The following is an 18,278-nucleotide window of genomic DNA, read 5'->3' as shown; positions in this document are numbered from 1 at the left end:
AATTCCTCAGGCCGACAGGCAATTTTTATTCAATAGGATTAGTAATTTTGAAAAAAATTATATATTTATTTAAACCATGTTATTTTAACCGTACGCTAGCTAGAAGGCAAACTTTGTTTTGTTTTTTTGTTTTGAAAAATGTAACTTAGAGCAAGTTGCAAACAATCCATTTAACTGGATTTGCATTATTTCAAACTTTGTGAAGTAAAAAAAATGCTTAGGTTTTCAAAAAATGAGATACCACTGTAGTTATGTTCTTTGAGGTGGCCAACCATAATGGACCCATGTCTTTTCAGTCTAATGAAAATTATGAATTATGGAACGCTTTACTTTATAAGACCTATGTTCCGGCTTACACACAAAAATTAACATATTGTCATCATGCACATTTTCAGAAAAAAATAAAGATATTTATTTAAAAACATGTTATTTTAATCGTTCGCTAGCTAGCTAGCTAGCAAGCGAGCCTTGTAATGTTTTTTGGTTTGAAAAATGTAACTTTGAGCATGTTGCAAATAGCCCCTTTAAATGAGAAAAGACACTAATATAGCCTTATTTACTCTGAACATTCTACTCACGTAAAACATTTATTCAAAAGCGATCTAGTCCGACGGTTTAAACCAAAACAGGTTTCCTTACTTATGGTACGGCCGTCGTTCCTTGTTGTGCGCATGTGCACTGTGAATCGAAACGTTTGAGTAGACGGTCACTGTTAAAATTGTGACAGGAGCACTATTACAGTGTTATTATCACCTTTAGGGCATGTGTATGAACATCTTTAAAAAAACACATTTTTATTGCCAATCAGCATAAATAATGTATATTCCATGTGAGTGTAAAAAGCGCCCTCAAGCTGTTAAACTCCGCCCACTTCTGCACTGACAGCTGAAGTGCAGCAGAACTTCACTTTCTGCAGCTATTTTAGTGTTTGCTTCATTGTCCTGTTCTCAGTGAAGCTTATTTGGTGTCGATCAACTTGTGGAGGATTTTTATTTGTTTTTTGGTCTTTTGGATATGAGCGAGCGTGCATATCCTGGGTACGGTGGACTGAACTATTCCTGCTCAGTTTGATGGAGAAACAGTTCTTGCATGCTCGCCATGGCTTATTACCCTTTCCAAGCTCAACGAGGAGCAGGTGCCTTGCCCTTGCCTGCCTTACTGGCAGCCGCACAGCCTTCCTTCCACCCCGCGCTTTGTGTCCCGGATGCGGCGTCCCGCTCGGCGGCTGAGCGGCAGCCGGCGGGCTCCGAGGCGGGGCTGCACGCTGCCCTGAGCCGGCAGCACCACCAGGGCACCCCGCTGCGCACCTTCAAGAACCTGCAGCTTGTGGATGGGCTGAGTGACGACCCGAAAGTTACTCTAGAATCCAAGGATTTATGGAACCAGTTTCACAAAATGGGAACGGAGATGGTTATTACTAAATCAGGAAGGTGAGTCGAGCTGTGCATTTTGTATAATTAAAAAAAAAAATTGCACCGCATCTTACTGAGATTTTTTTGTAATTGTAATTGTCCCTTTAATTTACACTGCTGGCTGCAGCTATCATAATAAGGAGGATTGGACCAAAATAATAATATTAATGAAAAAAAAAAAAAATCACCATTATAATAACAGACATATGTTGTTTTTTAATGATTCACGCGATTCTTATTTATTTCGATTTTATATGAATTCCTATGTTTTAAAAATATTAATTTTTTAGATAATTTCCTCAGTTACTCGCTGCGTGATCGTCAGCTACCAAGAGGAGCTTTTGTAACCTAGCTGTGACCTGTTTTGAAAAGGTTTTCCAAATAACACATTGCGATAATCAGTTTGAATCGAGGATTTTTGGTAAATCGAATCAAATCTTGAGTTGTTGTAAGAGATCACATCCTGAACATGACTATTCATTAATTTGCAAACACCAAAATTCAACTTTAACTTAAAATAACAGGAAATACATTAGTAACCAGTAAACAACAAGCAAAAATAATAATAATGGTAACAATAAATTAAAAATAACAATAGTAATATGCAAAAACACTAAATTAAAATAAATAGCCACAACCTATATGCACTTGTGCAAAACTTGCAAAATTTACAACATGCACAAATAAATAAATTACATTTTAATTTCCCTGTGCTTTTAAAGCTTGTAACAAACCGCCCCTTCAACAGCATAGCAGATGCCTCAATGATGCCGAATGGTGCCAATGTCTTAGCCTAAGTTGAGATTGCACGATATGTGGAGGAATCCATATTTTAAACTCCCACTTTTCTTTTTTGTTCTTTGTGAGTCTTAACTTAATTGACGCTATTTGAAGATGAGGGATTCGAAATAATGGCGCTGGGTCAAATAAATGGGAGCGGCAACCATGCTGAGTTACCAAACTTTTGGTGGACGTGGTACTTTTTTTCACCAAAAGCCTCACTCACCTTTACACTGTTACCTTTGTTGGTGAGCCAAAGAAAATTGGCTCAAATGTATTCTATTCTATTCTATTCAAACTCAGGAATTTGAATACACGTTGCACAGCCCACACATTTTCTTTTCGATTATAATGTATTTATAATTGTGAGAAGCCAAAATCAAAATTGTATTATTTCTCCATCCCTAAAACATTTAGTTAATACTTTAGTGTAAGGCAGGGCTATTCAACTAGTGGGCCAGGGGCCAAATCCGGCCTGGAAATGCCACGATACATCTTCCCAAGTTGAGTACAAAACATGGGAGACAAACTTTTTTCCAGCAAATTACTAAAAAAGACTAGAGTGCTCCTGCTGTATAGAGGAACTTAAACCACTGTAAACACATCGGCATATCCTTCCATTGACATTTTAAACTTGCTAGCAAACGGAACACTGGCGTCCAAACGTGTGATTTACATAACAGAGGCGATCCTTAAAGCATTCCTTTAAATCATCTCCTTTTTGGCAGTTTTTTTCATAATGTGATTTATGTAACTAAGGTGTTGCTGTAACTTACTTCAGATGCAGTCAGTAATCATTTGTTCAACATCTTTAGGTATACTTGTCTTGTTCTTCAAGGTTCCATTTTAGGTCCTTGCTTTTTCATCATTTGGGCTGTTCAACTGGTGGCCTGCGAGTTCAGTTCAAAAAACTTGTGAGGGGCTCACATTTTTGCAGCAGATTCTTAAAAACGCACTCGTGCTGTCATAGAGATGATCTTTGACTAGAGGTTTTGCAGAAGGTCTTTGACAGCAGAGCGCTTCTGTGACTCTAACAAAATAAATAGACCAAAATAAAATGACTACTGTAGAGGACGCTGGTTCTACAGGATATACACAATAAGACTAATAGTGAAAGGAGAAGTCCAGCCCCCAGTCCTTAGCTTTCTGGAAATACAGTATTTGCCCTAAAACACTTTAGTTCAATATCCCTGGTGTCAGGGTTCAGTCCTAACAAACATAATGCATGCTCTGTGATTACTTTTCTCTTGCGGTATTGTTTGAAATAAACTACTGCCATAACCATAATTCAGGGAAAAGCAGTTCCCAAAAGCAGTGTGTTCATTTGACTGTGTGTTACAGGAGGATGTTCCCCGCTTTCAAAGTAAAGGTTGATGGCCTTGACAAAACATCTAAATATATCCTGCTGATGGACATCGTCTCTGTTGATGACTTCCGTTACAAGTTTCACAACTCCCGCTGGATAGTAGCTGGAAAAGCAGACCCGGAGATGCCAAAGCGCATGTACATTCATCCTGACAGTCCATCCAAGGGAGAGCAATGGATGAGCAAGCCCGTTGCATTCCATAAACTCAAACTCACCAACAATATATCGGATAAGCACGGATTTGTAAGTAGTCATTTCAGATCTGTCATTATCCCATAAAACACATATGACTGAAGTCACCCTTTAAAATGTGATTGTGTCACAAGGCAAGTTCATTCTAATTGACTCATCTTTGTTTCTTTAGACAATTTTGAATTCAATGCATAAATACCAGCCCAGGTTCCATATTGTGAGAGCCAACGACATCATGAAACTTCCATACAGCACCTTCCTGACTTACGTTTTCCCAGAGACTGAGTTTATTGCTGTCACTGCTTACCAAAACGAGAAGGTACCTCAACCAGTCGTCCACACTAACACAGGTGCATTGTTTGCATGCAGGGCTGCAGCGATTGATTATTTTAGTATTTGAGTAAATTGAGTAATATATCGATTAATTGGTTCAAATAATTGAATAAAATACACTATATAGCCTGAAAGAGTCCTTCAGGAACAATAGTTAAAATAAACAAGGATTTTTATTTCTTCTTGAGAATCACTATATTACTTATATGTAGAAAATAAAACACTGTGTAGCCTAAAACTCTGTAATAAATAACTTAACCAAAAGTGTCTTTTTGCAACATTTACACAGATGCGAAGGGGCACTAATTTTCCAATGTATTTTACATAGCATATTCCGCCCTAATATGGCTTCTAGAATGTAATGTCGTAACTACGTATGTATGTAAACATGTTCAGTTACAGTAACTTTGGGTGCTGTTAGTTAATGATAGCTATTTGGCTAGCTAGCGTTAGCTGTCATTGAATGTATATTCTATCGTAACAACAACATGACTGCAAATTGTTCTTTGTTTCTCTTGGACTGTTTTTATTTTATGCACGTGGTCCCTGTGCGCACGTGTTGGCGAGACAGGGTGAGTGACAGCCGTGAACACCATTTATTTTTGTTTTGGCCAGAATGTTTTTTTTACTACATAAACTTAGTAATTGTGAAACATATGGACAGTTTTAATACAAATGTGTTGTTTTAAACCACTAATGGTAACTAACATAAGCTAGCCAATGGTGTTCTTGTTGTATTTTTTGGTTTGAAAAATGTAACTGTAAGCAAGTTGCAAACAGCCCATTTAATATACATTTGAAAATGTAGTTATTTATGAGTGGTGTTTGATTTTGGGACAAACAACTCGTTAGGATCAACATGTCCTCACAGGTGTTTGACTAACACATTTGTAATGCAAGTCAAACATATAAGATGTTAGCTACCAAAATGGACATTTATATTATTTCTGCTTTTTTACTGTTCTTAAATATGTAAGATGCTTTCTGGTAGTGTGCTGCATCATTGATGTAGTGCTACTTCACCACAATATCTGTCTTTTTCACTTTTAAATAATCACAAAACCTGTGGCAGCTTCTCTAGTCTTCTTTGGGCCCTTTGCTCTCTTTCCCCCTTTTCTTGTGGCCGTCTCTCTTAGCCGTCACTCAGCTGTCCCCGCTAAACAGGCCATAGCATCTGCAGTGCAACCGACATTGTTTCGTATTTTTCTTTCTGTTACCTCTCATGTGTGCTCAAGTCTTGGGGAAACAAAATCTGCTTTTTTTAAGGTCCAGGTACTTCACATGGTCTGGATTTTATAGATTGTATTCATCAAACTCATTAATCGAATCATCAAAGCAACAAAATACAAATCTAGTATTTTTTTGAGTTAATCGATGAATTGTTGCAGCCCTATTTGCATAAGTGCAAGGTCAAATATGCTGTTAAAAATATATATATGTAAATTATATAAGACCTTTACGTTCTGGATTGAGCACCGTGATTTGATAGGGGGTATTTCAAACCGGTAACTAATAAATTATCTTGTTTCTACAAGATCACGCAGCTAAAAATTGACAACAACCCTTTTGCCAAAGGATTCAGGGACACAGGCAATGGAAGACGAGAAAAAAGGTTTGTTTACTTGTACTAGTGCAGAAGTCTCAGCTTCCCTCATAGACCCTAAACTCAGTCCACTTTCTGCAGGAACAATCCTCTAAACATATCCCCACTGCATGAGAACAAAGCAGACTGTGCTGATTCGGACGACTCTTGGGACCAGCCCAGTACCAGCGACGCGTTTTATTCTCCTCAGCAATCTTGGGCTGTGACATCCATACCAAACTGTCAAGGTGACACAACAACTTCTGTTTTTTTTTGTTTCCTTGTTGACATTTTTACACATATGAACACAAATTCACTTTTAACCAGAATTAATTTGTGTGTTTTTTCATGTCTAGAGGGTTCATGTTAAAAAAACATATTTTGAAGGTCATAGACAGTTTTTTTATGAAACTATTTAATTTTGTGGAAATTAATTTAACACGGTCATGTCCTGAACCAATCAACAGCAAGGGACGACTGTAATTTTAAAACGTTTCTGATCGTTTTTTTTTAAATGTTTTATTATCTTTGATGGAATTCTTGCCTTTTATTGTACATGTGTCATACTCATTGGGGAGTGAAGCGCAGGCATTGCGTGCCTTGGCGAGTCTGGCAGGGTGTCAACAAGCGTGTTTGCAGTAACATGAATTATTTAGTCAGTGGGGCCAGCAATAAAAAAAACAACACAATGAGCCAAGTTGTTCAACATAGATCACAACCACAAGTTGTTGTGTGATTCATTTTGAAAGCCTCCAATCAGTTTGTTTTAATAAGTCAACCAAAATAGCCACAGTGCATTTATTCACACTACTATTTTTTTTCTTTCAAATGTTCTTTGGAGCTGCATACAACTAATGCAGATATGTGGTGTAACTGTTTTCACGCCCAATCACATGTTACCAACAGATGATAACACAGGAAGCGATTCAGATATCGATCTGCAAGGTGAGGATATCGGTGAAGCCGGTGGCTCTTGGGTCGAATCCTCGTCTCCGCTGAGTATTAAGAGGGACGTGAAGGATCCGCCAACGTCTGCTGAGAATTTCTTGGCGGAGCTAAATCCTTCACAAGGCTACAGGAGTAAAATCAAAGATGGCCTGAAACAACTGCCTCTTCTCTCAATGGAAACACAAAGCTCATCATCACAGAGTACAGGACATCTACAGACTGAGGTGCTCTCAAACAGCCATCTTGGGCCACCTTTGCTGTTTCACCCAGGACAGTTGTCTCTGAAGACAGGGGCTTTTCACCCTTTGGGACATCTGTTTTCCTCTTTCTCAGGATTAAACGAGCCAGAACACAGAGGGGTATCTCAAAGCCTCGCATCTCCATCGCCATTCATGTTTCACCTAGCTCAGGTATGTCAACTGAAACATCTTAATGTATTTGGAAGTGTTTAATTGTGTTCTCAATAACAATAACAATCTAATGAAATCCAATAAAAATACTGAATAAAATTTTTCGAAGACAATAATACACCTAAAAAATGATTAATTATATTTCTGTGTGTTGGTTGGTTAGTTAGTAACATAACTCAAAAAGTTATGAGCACATTTTTTAAGGAAACTTTCAGGAAATGTCAGAAGTGTTTGCAAAATAGATTTTAATCTCAATGAGTTTTTACCTGGTTAAATAAAGGAAAATTAAAATGAAAGTGATCGATTTTCGGGGTGATCTAGATCATTTCCTTTAGGGGTATCCCGATACAACTTTTTTACTTCCGATACGATACCAAAATTTAAGCCTTTGAGTATTTGCCGATATCGATAATAATTTGATACAATATCAGCACAAACCATAGTATATATTATATTATGTTGTTGCGTGCCAAGTTTGAAAAGGTTTTGCCAAGTGAAATTACTCAAACAGAGAACAATGTTAGGTATGAAAGCACTGACCTATTTGATACATTTGGAATGGACATATGTTGTCTTTAAATTGAAGTGGAGTGGCAATTTGTATTTTGGCAAAAACTAGTCGCCACAATAGTTCATTTTTTTAATTTTCCTGAGGGAACCCTCCTGAAGGAATCAATAAAGTACTATCTATCTATCTATCTATCTATCTATCTATCTATCTATTTATCTATCTATCTATCTATCTATCTATCTATCTATCTATCTATCTATCTATCTACCTATCTATCTATCTTAAGAGTAATTTTAATGATCTAGACACATTTGTTCCTGCATACTTTCTAATACGCTTCTGTCTTGGAGACTTTGTATCAGTAAGTAATATGCAAGATCATTATTTAATAGTTGTTTATAGGGGTATACCGCTATTGTAGGTACCGCAGTTTTACGGTTTTAAAGTCTTCACAATAATGCAGTGACGTGTGACGGTATCAAACAAAAACTGTGTGTGTACATTTTTTCTGCCGCTTTAGTGTTGGATAAGTGTCTGTAAATAAACTACATCTCCTAGAATCCTCTGGGCAGCGCGGGGCCGTCAAGGTGGGGGCATGGAACGCCGTAAGCAGGAAGTGAAGTGTGTTCATGGCAGATGAGAGGAATTGTTTTTTGGACATTTCCTGAAAAAAAATCCATCTAAATCGATCCACAACTGTTTGAGTTATGTTGCTAACAAACAGACAAACCCGGGCGAAAACATTATCTCTTTGGTGGACATAAGAAAGTCTGCATTCTGCAAAGTAAAGGGCGGCACTTTCGTCTCGAGCCGGTCACGTAGCACCAAACGGAAGGAAATAAAATAAAAAACCCTGTACACAGCGGGAATTACGGGCAAACTGAAAAGTGTCTTGATGAATTCTCAATTCATCCATCCATTTTACCACTAGCTTTGTGGCTATGTTGACATCATCGGCTGGTGAGTTGCTTCTTCGCCTCGGTGCTCATGAAAGTTTATTCTAGATCATAAATCATGCCTCTCACCTGGATAGTAGAAGGACGTGAACATACTCCGACAAGTTGGTACACTTTCACAGGCAATTTAGACCCGATAATAGCGAGAAAGACATGAAAAAACGCTTGGTTCCACCCACCTTTTGCCCGCAAAGATTATGAGTCATTCTTCATCTAAACGGGAATATAGCAAGATTCTATTAATCCGCATCCCAGTGCAACAGACTTTGTACGGTAATAATAATAATAATAATGGATTAGATTTATATAGCGCTTTTCTAGACACTCAAAGCGCTTCACAGAGAAGTGAGAACCCATCATTCATTTTTACAACTCATTCATTCATCATTCATTCTCCGGTGTGAGCGGCACCGGGGGCAAGGGTGAAGTGTCCTGCCCAAGGACACAACGGCAGCGATTTTTTTGGATGGTAAGAGGCGGGGAGCGAACCTGCAACCCTCAGGTTTCTGGCAAGGCCGCTCTACCCACTACGCCATGCCGCCCCAAGTAAGTAAGTGATGTTTTATTATGTTTGTTGGCTCTCATGAAGTCTGCAATGAGTAGAAATCAGTGATGTTGTTGAAGAAAAAAGCGAAAGTCATAATGTGTTTTGGAAATTAATGTTTTGCATGTGCTTGAAATGACCAAAATATGTAAATATTACATGTTATTATAAATGTGCGCTTTACTACTTTACATATATACTAGAGATGCGCGATTTGCGGACACAACCGCAGAGTCCGCGGGTCGGGCGGATGCATGACGAGAAAAATAGATTTTAAATAGATTCGGGCGGGTGGCGGTTGAACCAATTCAGAAAAAAAAATACATAGTTAAATGTTGTTACCCACATACGAAAAACGAGCAGCACTCTTTGAAACAGGCAATTATTCATCAGGCACTGCTGCAGCTGTCACGCAAAAGCCTTCCCCCCATTTACTTCCGGGGCTGCGTCCAATAAAGTCACAAAGTTGCCGGGGGTCCTTAACCCGCACGCGACTGTCCTGTTTCGCGCCTGTACAAAAAAAAACAATAATCGATTTCTTCAGATTCCAGCAGCTGTCAAAGACGAAGTATCCTTCCAGCGACGGGCAGTCAAAGCCGAAGTGCTATTGATCGCTGTCAATGACGTAAGAGGAAACATGACCACGGAAGTAAATGGGGGGTGGGGGTTGTAGGGGGAAGAAATTTGGCGTGACACAGCACACCACAACAGCAGAAGAAGAAAAAAATAAAAAGATGGCAACGTCGGCTGCAAACGTGGTACGCGACAAACTAAAAAAGGGAATACTAAAGACCAGGGGAAAAAAATAACAATAATAGTCAACACTTTCTTAATGGAAATGACAATAATATTATAATAATGATAAATAATATTATCACGCATTAATATTTCTTAGCCTCTAATGCGTGGCCACGAGATATTAATGCGTGGCACGCATTGAATGTCTCTGCTGCATTGGATCAGTCTCCTTTCTTTAACAGGAATGCCTTGCATCGTCTATATTAGATATATAACAACGGGTGGGTGGCGGGTGGTTGTGGTTTTGATGAAATGTTAATTCGGGTGGATGACGACTTTTGTGATGCGGTTGCGGATGAAATAATTGCCTATCCGCGCATCTCTAATATATACTGTACTTAAAGCATGTATATAAAACCTTAATGGAGGTGTTTGGATGTTTTTAAGGGCTTTATAGAAAGAATAGAGCGACTCCCGTAGGCTTCATTTTAAGCAGACTTTTGATTGCATTTATTTGTAATTTAGAATGCATAAAAACTGTGTTCTTGTCTTACAAAAAGATTGTGAATGATAGGCAAAAATAAAAAAAGTGCAGTTTACCGTTTGAAGGGGAGCTGCACTTTTTTGGAATTTTGCCTATCGTTCACAACCATTATGAAAGACATGACGACGGATGGATTTTTTTTTTAATGCATTCTAAATATTAAATAAATGCGATCAAAAGTCAGTTACAATGGAACCTATGGGAGCCGTTCAATTCTGGCTATAGAGCCTTTAAAAAAACATCTAAACACCTCCATTGAGGTTTTATATACATGATGTAAGTATATATGTAATGTAGTAATGAGCACATTTGTAATAACATTTAATATTTACGTATTAAGATCATCTCAAGCATACGTGGCGCATTAATTTCAAAAACGCATCACAACGTTTGCTTTTTTTTTTCTTCATCACTGATTTCTGCTCACTGCAGGCTTCATGAGAGCCAACAAAAATAATTAAACATCACTTACTGTGCAAAGTCTGCTGTCATTAGGACGCCGACTGCAAGGGTTTTCATATATTCCCATTTAGATGAAGAATGTCTCATAACAAAGAATGGGTGTGGGGTGTGGGGTGTGGGGGGAACCAGCACTTTTCGTGTCGTTCTCACCAGTTCCAGGTCCTTAATGGCGATCAAAATGCCCCAATTTGTCAGATTATATCTTCAGCCATCTACTTTCCAGGTGATAAACAGGATTTATAATCTACAATAAACTTCCAAGGAGCAGGGAAGCAAGGAAGCAGCATGATGTAAACATAGGGAAACACGGAAGGGATTACGTCACCGCTATAAATAGTTTGTCTTTGTTAGCGCTTATAATAACAATATCACTAATACTTGGTTAATATTCAAGTCACAACATGTAAATTGAGTATTGTTGGCGGTTTTTGAATGGTTATTTATCTGATTTCATGGGTGGAATAGTGGAGCTCCCATTTGCTCTGCCGTAAGCAGACTTTTATATGTTTATTTAATATTTAGAATACATTAAGAAAAAAAAAATACATCCGTCGTCATGTCTTTCAGTATGATTGTGTACGAAAGACACACTTAAAAAAAAAGCGCAGTTCCCTTTTAATACTGTGATAATACCGTACTTTGAGATTTTGATATTGTTACATCCCTACTTGTTTGTATTGACAATTGTCATGTTTTGGACTATTATTGTTCTATTAAGGATACTTATTATGTATATCTCGCTTATGCGCTGTTGTGTGCGAAGCTGTTGTGTAGCTGCCAGCTCCTTGTAGCCTGTAGTCTACCATGTTTACCTGTTTTGAATGACTTCACTAAAATACGAGGAAAGGCCAACCTTGTGTGCATATTGAAAGACTTTTAGATATTAACTGGCTGTCCAGCTTTGTACTTGTAAACGTGCTGCAGGTTTGTCTCAGACATTTTAGATGAAAGCCAAAATCATACGACACTTGTTTTTTTCTGATATTGAACCAATATCAGTATTGGATCGGGACACCACCTAATATCTAATACGTTACCTTACATTTATGTTACGAGGCTCAATTATCTGTGTGTGTATGCAGGTGGCCCCGCCTCCACCCACAGAGACAAAGAGAGTAGATGACTGACAGGAGGGTTCAGCCTGTTTATTTAATTCCGCTATCGAACAAACACACCCCACTGCTGAGACCAATGCAAAGAGTGAACCCTTTTGCAGCTTGTTTAGAAGCGATCGACCGATGAACAAAACAAACACACACAGACATAGCAATTTAATTTATTGTTTTATTTGCGGAGGATTATTTGTCTGTTCGTTAATTAGTTAGTAACAAAGTTCAAAAAATTATGAACGGAATTTTATGTAACTTTGACAAATATGATAAGGAACAAGTGATTACATTTTGGGGGTGACATGGGTCACCGTCTGGATTTGCAAGTTTTTGTAAGGATTATTTACAATCGAGACGTAGGGCCTGGCGGAGGTCTGCGCTCTCCCATTGTTATAAAGTTTAAAAGTGTTTCTGCAGTCTGACCAGAAGTTCATGAGTGTATTTTGGTTCAAGGCCCTTACCAACGACAGTGGTACCTCCCTTTTCATACGCACCGCTTTTTCAAGGATTTGGTTCTCCACAAAAAGTTTGCCCCGATTTTTGTATACAGTGTCGGTAAACGTATGGCCAAACATAGCAAACTAACTAGATTGCACTCGTATCATTTGGAAAAGTCGAGTGCCCAGAAAAATAATTCTATGCGTTATTAATGTCGTCTTGTTGTGTTGGTAATATAATGTGTGAGTGCAACTCTGTCCCTGGTGTATTTTTATTGATAATATCAAATAATTGACAACTACACTTTAAATATTAAAATAACTTATCCATCTACATTCTTTATTATTGAAATTTTAAGATGCCGTTTCCATCTCAGTTTATAGACTCTGGGTGGTGGTCACATTGTCGTAACTAAATAAGCTTGCATTTCATGTTAATTTTAAGATGCTCCATTTTTTTTATCCACACAAATACTTTGAATGCACATACTTTCTTATAGTTGTAATATGATTATACGACTCAAAGTCGTAAAACTTGAGTAGCATGGCAGGAAGTTGTTATGTATGCGGAAGTTTGTTACAAGTTTTGTGCATTTGCAATCGGATCAGGCAGCTGAGTAAATCGGGAAGTGACAGGTACACTACAAGTCTCTTTGTGTTATTATTGAGTGTGACTGCAAAATAAGACTTCATGGGGCCCAAGAAAGTTGCAAGTGCCAGCACTTGGATTAAAAGATGACAAAACACGAGTGAACTCAACAAAGCGCTGTTCGCAAACTACAAAGATAGCGTCTGTCTGGCTTTTTCCTTCCCTCCTCCCTCTGAGCTCATTGTTGTGTTCGGCAACAAGATTTTTAATCAAGATCAAAGTGATTTCGTTCATTTATTAGCTGCAGGAAAAGTCTAAATATTTTATATGAAATGTTAATATGATTGGGTTTCTGGAATGGATTACATAGATTGATGGCTATGGTTTTTGTATAGTTTGGTCTTTGCCGAACGTTTTAGAACGGCTTTTTAACAAAAACTATATAATAACAATAATAAACATTTTGGGCCTGATATACTAAAGGTTTGCGTGTATTAAAACATTTGGAAACCTGATAACGCTTGCAGAGCTGATCTACTAAGCTTGTGTGCAAATGATCAAAATAGAGAGTGCAATCTATTTAAAGTTAAAGTTAAAGTACCAATGATTGTCACACACACACTAGGTGTGGCGAAATTATTCTCTGCATTTGACCCATCACCCTTGATCACCCCCTGGGAGGTGAGGGGAGCAGTGGGTAGCAGCGGTGGCCGTGCCCGGGAATCATTTTTGGTGATTTAACCCCCAATTCCAACCCTTGATGCTGAGTGCCAAGCAGGGAGATAATGGGTCCCATTTTTATAGTCTTTAGCATGTCTGTCTTCATGTTTATGCAGGATACTGTATATCCTGATTACCAGAACGCCTACGATTATGATAGGAGGAGATGCAAGTACAATTATTTAGCTCTGCAATGTAATTTATTTAGGCTAAAACTGTTTTGCAATCACTTTTTTGCGCTTATATTAGGTACGTTTGAAATGTGATGCAAACTGGCTGTGAGAAAGGCGGTGATTGCTCTCCAAAGACAGACGATGGACATAGAATCATTCGTCCTACAGACCATTGACATGAAAAAATGTCTTGCAACATTCATGTTAATGCATTCTTGCAAGTATTTCTGGATTATGCCAGATGCACCATCACCACACAGGTGCCTCCCTGAACATACCTTTGGCGTGCTAAAAAATTGTCTCGATTGCACTTCTACAGTATATCGCTCAGAAAAGGGTGTGGTGCTGCATTTTCCATAACAAAACGAAACGGCACAGCCCGGAGTAGCATATAATGTCATGAATGTGGAAGGAAATTAGTCTCTCCATAGTCATAGCCTGTCGGGTACACGTAAATACCTAATTTGAATAGGGCGGTCTGCACCACTTTTGCACCAGTTATCAATTGTACATGCATTCTTAGCAGATTGCTTGCAACAAGCCCACCAATTTCCATGCATTTTTAAAAAAAAATTTTTTTTACAATTTTTTGCACATGCTGTTTAGCGCGTGCTTTATGGTTATGGTTATGGTTTGAGTTTATTTCAAACATGCATACAATTACAACATGATGAATCACAATTTCCAGTTTCTCTTTTCAACGTGTTCGAAAAGGAGTAGGAAGAAGCAGAGCCTTTTTAATCCTACACTTTTGTTCACTTCCTGTTCTCAGTTTATTCACAATGTACTCCATGAAGAATAAAGTAAATAAAATAAAAAACAATAATAATCAATAGTGAAGTAAGTTGTATGTCATATTGTGTGATGAATAAGATTGTCAATAAGTTCAAAATGGTTATCATGGTTCTTGTTCTTGGTATTTTGTAAACACTTGGAGTTTCAACAGTTTCTTAAACTGGATCATATCAGTACATTGTTTGATTTCTTTACTTAATCCATTCCATAATTTAATTCCACATACTGATATACTAAAGGTTTTTAGTGCTGTACATGCATACAAATGTTTTAAGTTACATTTTTCTCTGAGGTTATACTTCTCCTCTTTTGTTGAGAAGAATTGTTGTACATACTTGGGTAACAGGTTATAGTTTGCTTCGTGCATAATTTCAGCTGTTTGCAAATTCACTAGATCATGGAATTTCAATATTTTCGATTCAATAAATAAAGGGTTGGAATGTTCTCTATATCCAACATTATGTATTATTCCATGTCATCTTTTTTGTAACACAGTTAGTGACTAAAGCGTACTTTTGTAGTTATTTCCCCATATTTCTAACCTGACTCTCGCCAGATCCTTGTAGTTCACTGAGCTCCACACAAGGATCTGGGACTTCTCTATAAGAGATGTATTTCAGAAGGCAGGGCCTTGTAAAAAAATAATGGTATGTGATTGGATAAACCACTTGTCCGTTATCTTGAATGACGTACTCCTTCAACCACTCACATCGAAATCAACCCGTGGCGCTGATGAGAGCGACACTGGGAAATCCAAAAACAGAACAGACGACATATTGGATAACGACAGAGCGAAAAGTTAGAGAACTTTTACTGAAACAACGCAGCAATGTCAGTACACGATTGATGTCGCAAAACAGTTGCAATATCAGAATCAATGTCAGCACACGACTCCTCGCTGCATTGTTGTTTGAATCAAACAGCCGCTTCGGCGCTACGTCACATCTATGAAATCCCGCCCGGCGATACTGATCGGTTCATTATTTTTTGTTATCTTGAAGGAGTTTGCAATGCCCTCGAGCCCAGATCCTTGTGTGGAGCTCAGCGAACTACAAGGATCTGGCGAGAGTCAGGCTACCATATTTCTACACAATAACTCAGATATGGTAACACTAGTGAGCAGTAGAGAATATGAAGTGATTTTTGGTCCAATACGTATTTAGTTTTATTCATTATTGACGTATTTCTTGCCACGTTATGTTGTGTATTTTTATATGAGATTTCCAGATCATTTTATCATCAATTGAATTTGGATCTTAGTTGATCAGGCCCTTAGGCAATCCAAAGTGATCATTGTAGACACAGTCTTTAGTGAATTTGTAGATGTATGGTCATTGATGAGCTCAATAAACTAATATGTTTTGTATTCATTCAAACAGGGAATTTCACTCCCACCCTTTGGAGGGTTGCTGTCATACCCATGGAGCTACATGGCATCATCACCAGCTGCAATGACCGCAACACTCCCGACTGGTTCCACAACCTCATCGTTTTTAAGAAACCGCTCTTTTCACAACACACTTCCGTGGTTGCGGTTCAGCCCTTATCAGATACCAGCCGCTGCCGGATCGAGCCAAAAACCCCCGCCAGCGAGTTCTACCTCGACTAAATCCGAACGGTCCAAACCGTACAGCCGAGAGTCCAGTCCAGTGTCAGACAGTCACAACCATAACAAGGCTGGAAACCAGCAGACTGCTCCACTTGATATCAAAGCTTCCTCTTAGGAACTCCAAAACATACACAAAGCTGTACTTGATAAATTAATTTCACCACTGCTATGAACATTTATTAATGTTCATCCGTATGTGTTGCATATTCCACTGACAACCACAACATACCGCATATTATGTCAGAAGGTCAGTTCAACGTAAAAAGCACTGTGCATAACAAACACGCCAGTCTATTCATAAATACATTTACTTGTGTTTCATTTACATGCCTGCTGCCTTGACTTTAAAGCATCTGTAGGATTGTCTTGCCCACACTGAAAAGCATCCTTGAGGTTAAAGTCAAGGTATCTGAGGTAAAAGGTTAATTCAGTCCATCTTCCTTTTTACTACTCACATACTGGTATGTACAATAGCAGCCTCCTTCAGCTTTATTTACTATTGTATTGATCCATATAAGTATTTTTTTCCCTCAAGTCTTAAAACCATGGGTCGTCTTATATTTGGGGGTCTAGAGATGTATACAGTAGTACCTCAACTTAAGAGCTTAATTCGTTTTGTGACAGGGCTCTTAACTCAAAACACTTGTATCCAAAATCCACCTATTCTATTAAAATTAATTTGAATTATTTTCCTTTATAAATTAATGTAATAATAATATACAGCATTTAGAATCAGAATCAGAATCAGAATCAGAATCAGAATAGTTTTATTTACCTTGGAGTGTGGACTTTTACGTTATTTCCTTCCAGTCAAACACACCATCAGCAGGTTTCAATAATTTATTGCATAAATGTCTGCCGGTCAGATATTATTTAACATTCTTGGCTGGTGTTAGACTCAATCTGCTTCAGTATGTCGCAGACTAGCAATGATACGCTTAAATTGTTTCACCAAGTTGGCAAAACTGTGTCTTATTTATTTGAATATGATCCACTTTTCAACTCTGTCCTTCACTCTCACTTTCTTATTTCCTGTGGTTAGAAAGAAAAACAACTTAGGTCTATCCTCACATTTTACAGATTTGTGACATTTGCTACACCAACTCATAGCAGGGATGCTAATTAAAAAAAAAGTTTTTAAACTAAAGCATAATAAATAGCAGAGAGACAGCTTTTAAGTTGAGGTATCACTGTATGAACAGTTATTTAAAAACAAAATAGAAGTTATCGAATATTCAGGGCAAGTCGGTATTTGTTTTAATATCTGACAAGGATCAGCAGCCAATGTTTTTTTGTTCTTTTCAGGCTTCAATTATTTTAAACCTCCTGTCTAAAATGTTGGAAGTAAAGCATAGTTCAAACTTCTATTTGTATGTTACAGTTTTCAAATAGTAATTTCAAAGTCAAATGACCTATCTTAGATTTCATTTATCGACTTTGTTCAAACCTCCAGGTAGTTTTTCTTTACTCAAAAACCTGGCTGAGGGTGGATTTAATGATACCTGGAGAAAAGTTCACTTGTTTCTATTTCTAATTGATGTAATTTCCATTTGCGACGACTATTCACATCATCTTGTGTGACAGTAATATTGCTATTTAGTCCTGCCAATTAAATGTCGATTTAATGTGTCATGCTCACAAGATGCAGGTTTTCCTAATATGTTGTACAATCATGTAAATATGATCTGTTCTTTAATTTCACATATTGTTATGACAAACACTTCAAGCGGCCATTGCTAAAACTGCCAAAGAATTGTAAGAACACTTGTACACATTGTTTTACTGTAGCCAAGCAGCACTGTGCACTCAAAGGCAAAACTCAGGATACTTTTTGTGAGTTTGTGTGTTTCACTAATAAAAAGAAAAGAAGCTCATGTCGTTTTGTTGTCATTATGTGATGCAAACACTAAAGTGTAGCTTATATTAATTATTTTGCCTATTTAACCATCACATGTAGGATGGCAACCATGTAGAATAGCGCCTATCAGGTACATTTCATTGTGCCTCGTTCTCCAGTTTACAGGCGAATATTCATAGCATGACAAAAACTGTCGTTTTGGTGCCAAGG

The 18,278-nt window shown here is 37.9% G+C and overlaps 1 protein-coding gene across 2 annotated transcripts; it reads left to right on the top strand.

Annotated features, from left to right (window-relative positions):
• Positions 1 to 756: 756 nt before the first annotated feature.
• LOC133649738 (T-box transcription factor TBX2b-like) lies at positions 757 to 18,074 on the top strand. Of its 2 annotated transcripts, none has more exons than XM_062046394.1 (7): positions 757 to 1,430; positions 3,534 to 3,801; positions 3,923 to 4,069; positions 5,619 to 5,695; positions 5,768 to 5,913; positions 6,572 to 7,023; positions 15,981 to 18,074. In XM_062046394.1, exons 1-7 carry the CDS (start codon positions 1,090 to 1,092, stop codon positions 16,323 to 16,325), a joined length of 1,776 nt encoding a protein of 591 aa, XP_061902378.1. In that variant the 5' UTR covers positions 757 to 1,089; the 3' UTR covers positions 16,326 to 18,074. The 2 variants fall into 2 exon arrangements, with proteins under 2 accessions (XP_061902378.1, XP_061902379.1); XM_062046395.1 differs by lacking the exon at positions 15,981 to 18,074 and having other exon boundaries at positions 6,572 to 6,837; positions 6,947 to 6,996.
• Positions 18,075 to 18,278: the final 204 nt, after the last annotated feature.

This window comes from Entelurus aequoreus, linkage group LG05 (assembly GCF_033978785.1).
Source record: "Entelurus aequoreus isolate RoL-2023_Sb linkage group LG05, RoL_Eaeq_v1.1, whole genome shotgun sequence".
NCBI lineage: Eukaryota > Metazoa > Chordata > Actinopteri > Syngnathiformes > Syngnathidae > Entelurus > Entelurus aequoreus.
The sequence above is the reverse complement of the archived record's forward strand: the minus strand, read 5'-3'. Positions and strand labels throughout refer to the sequence as shown.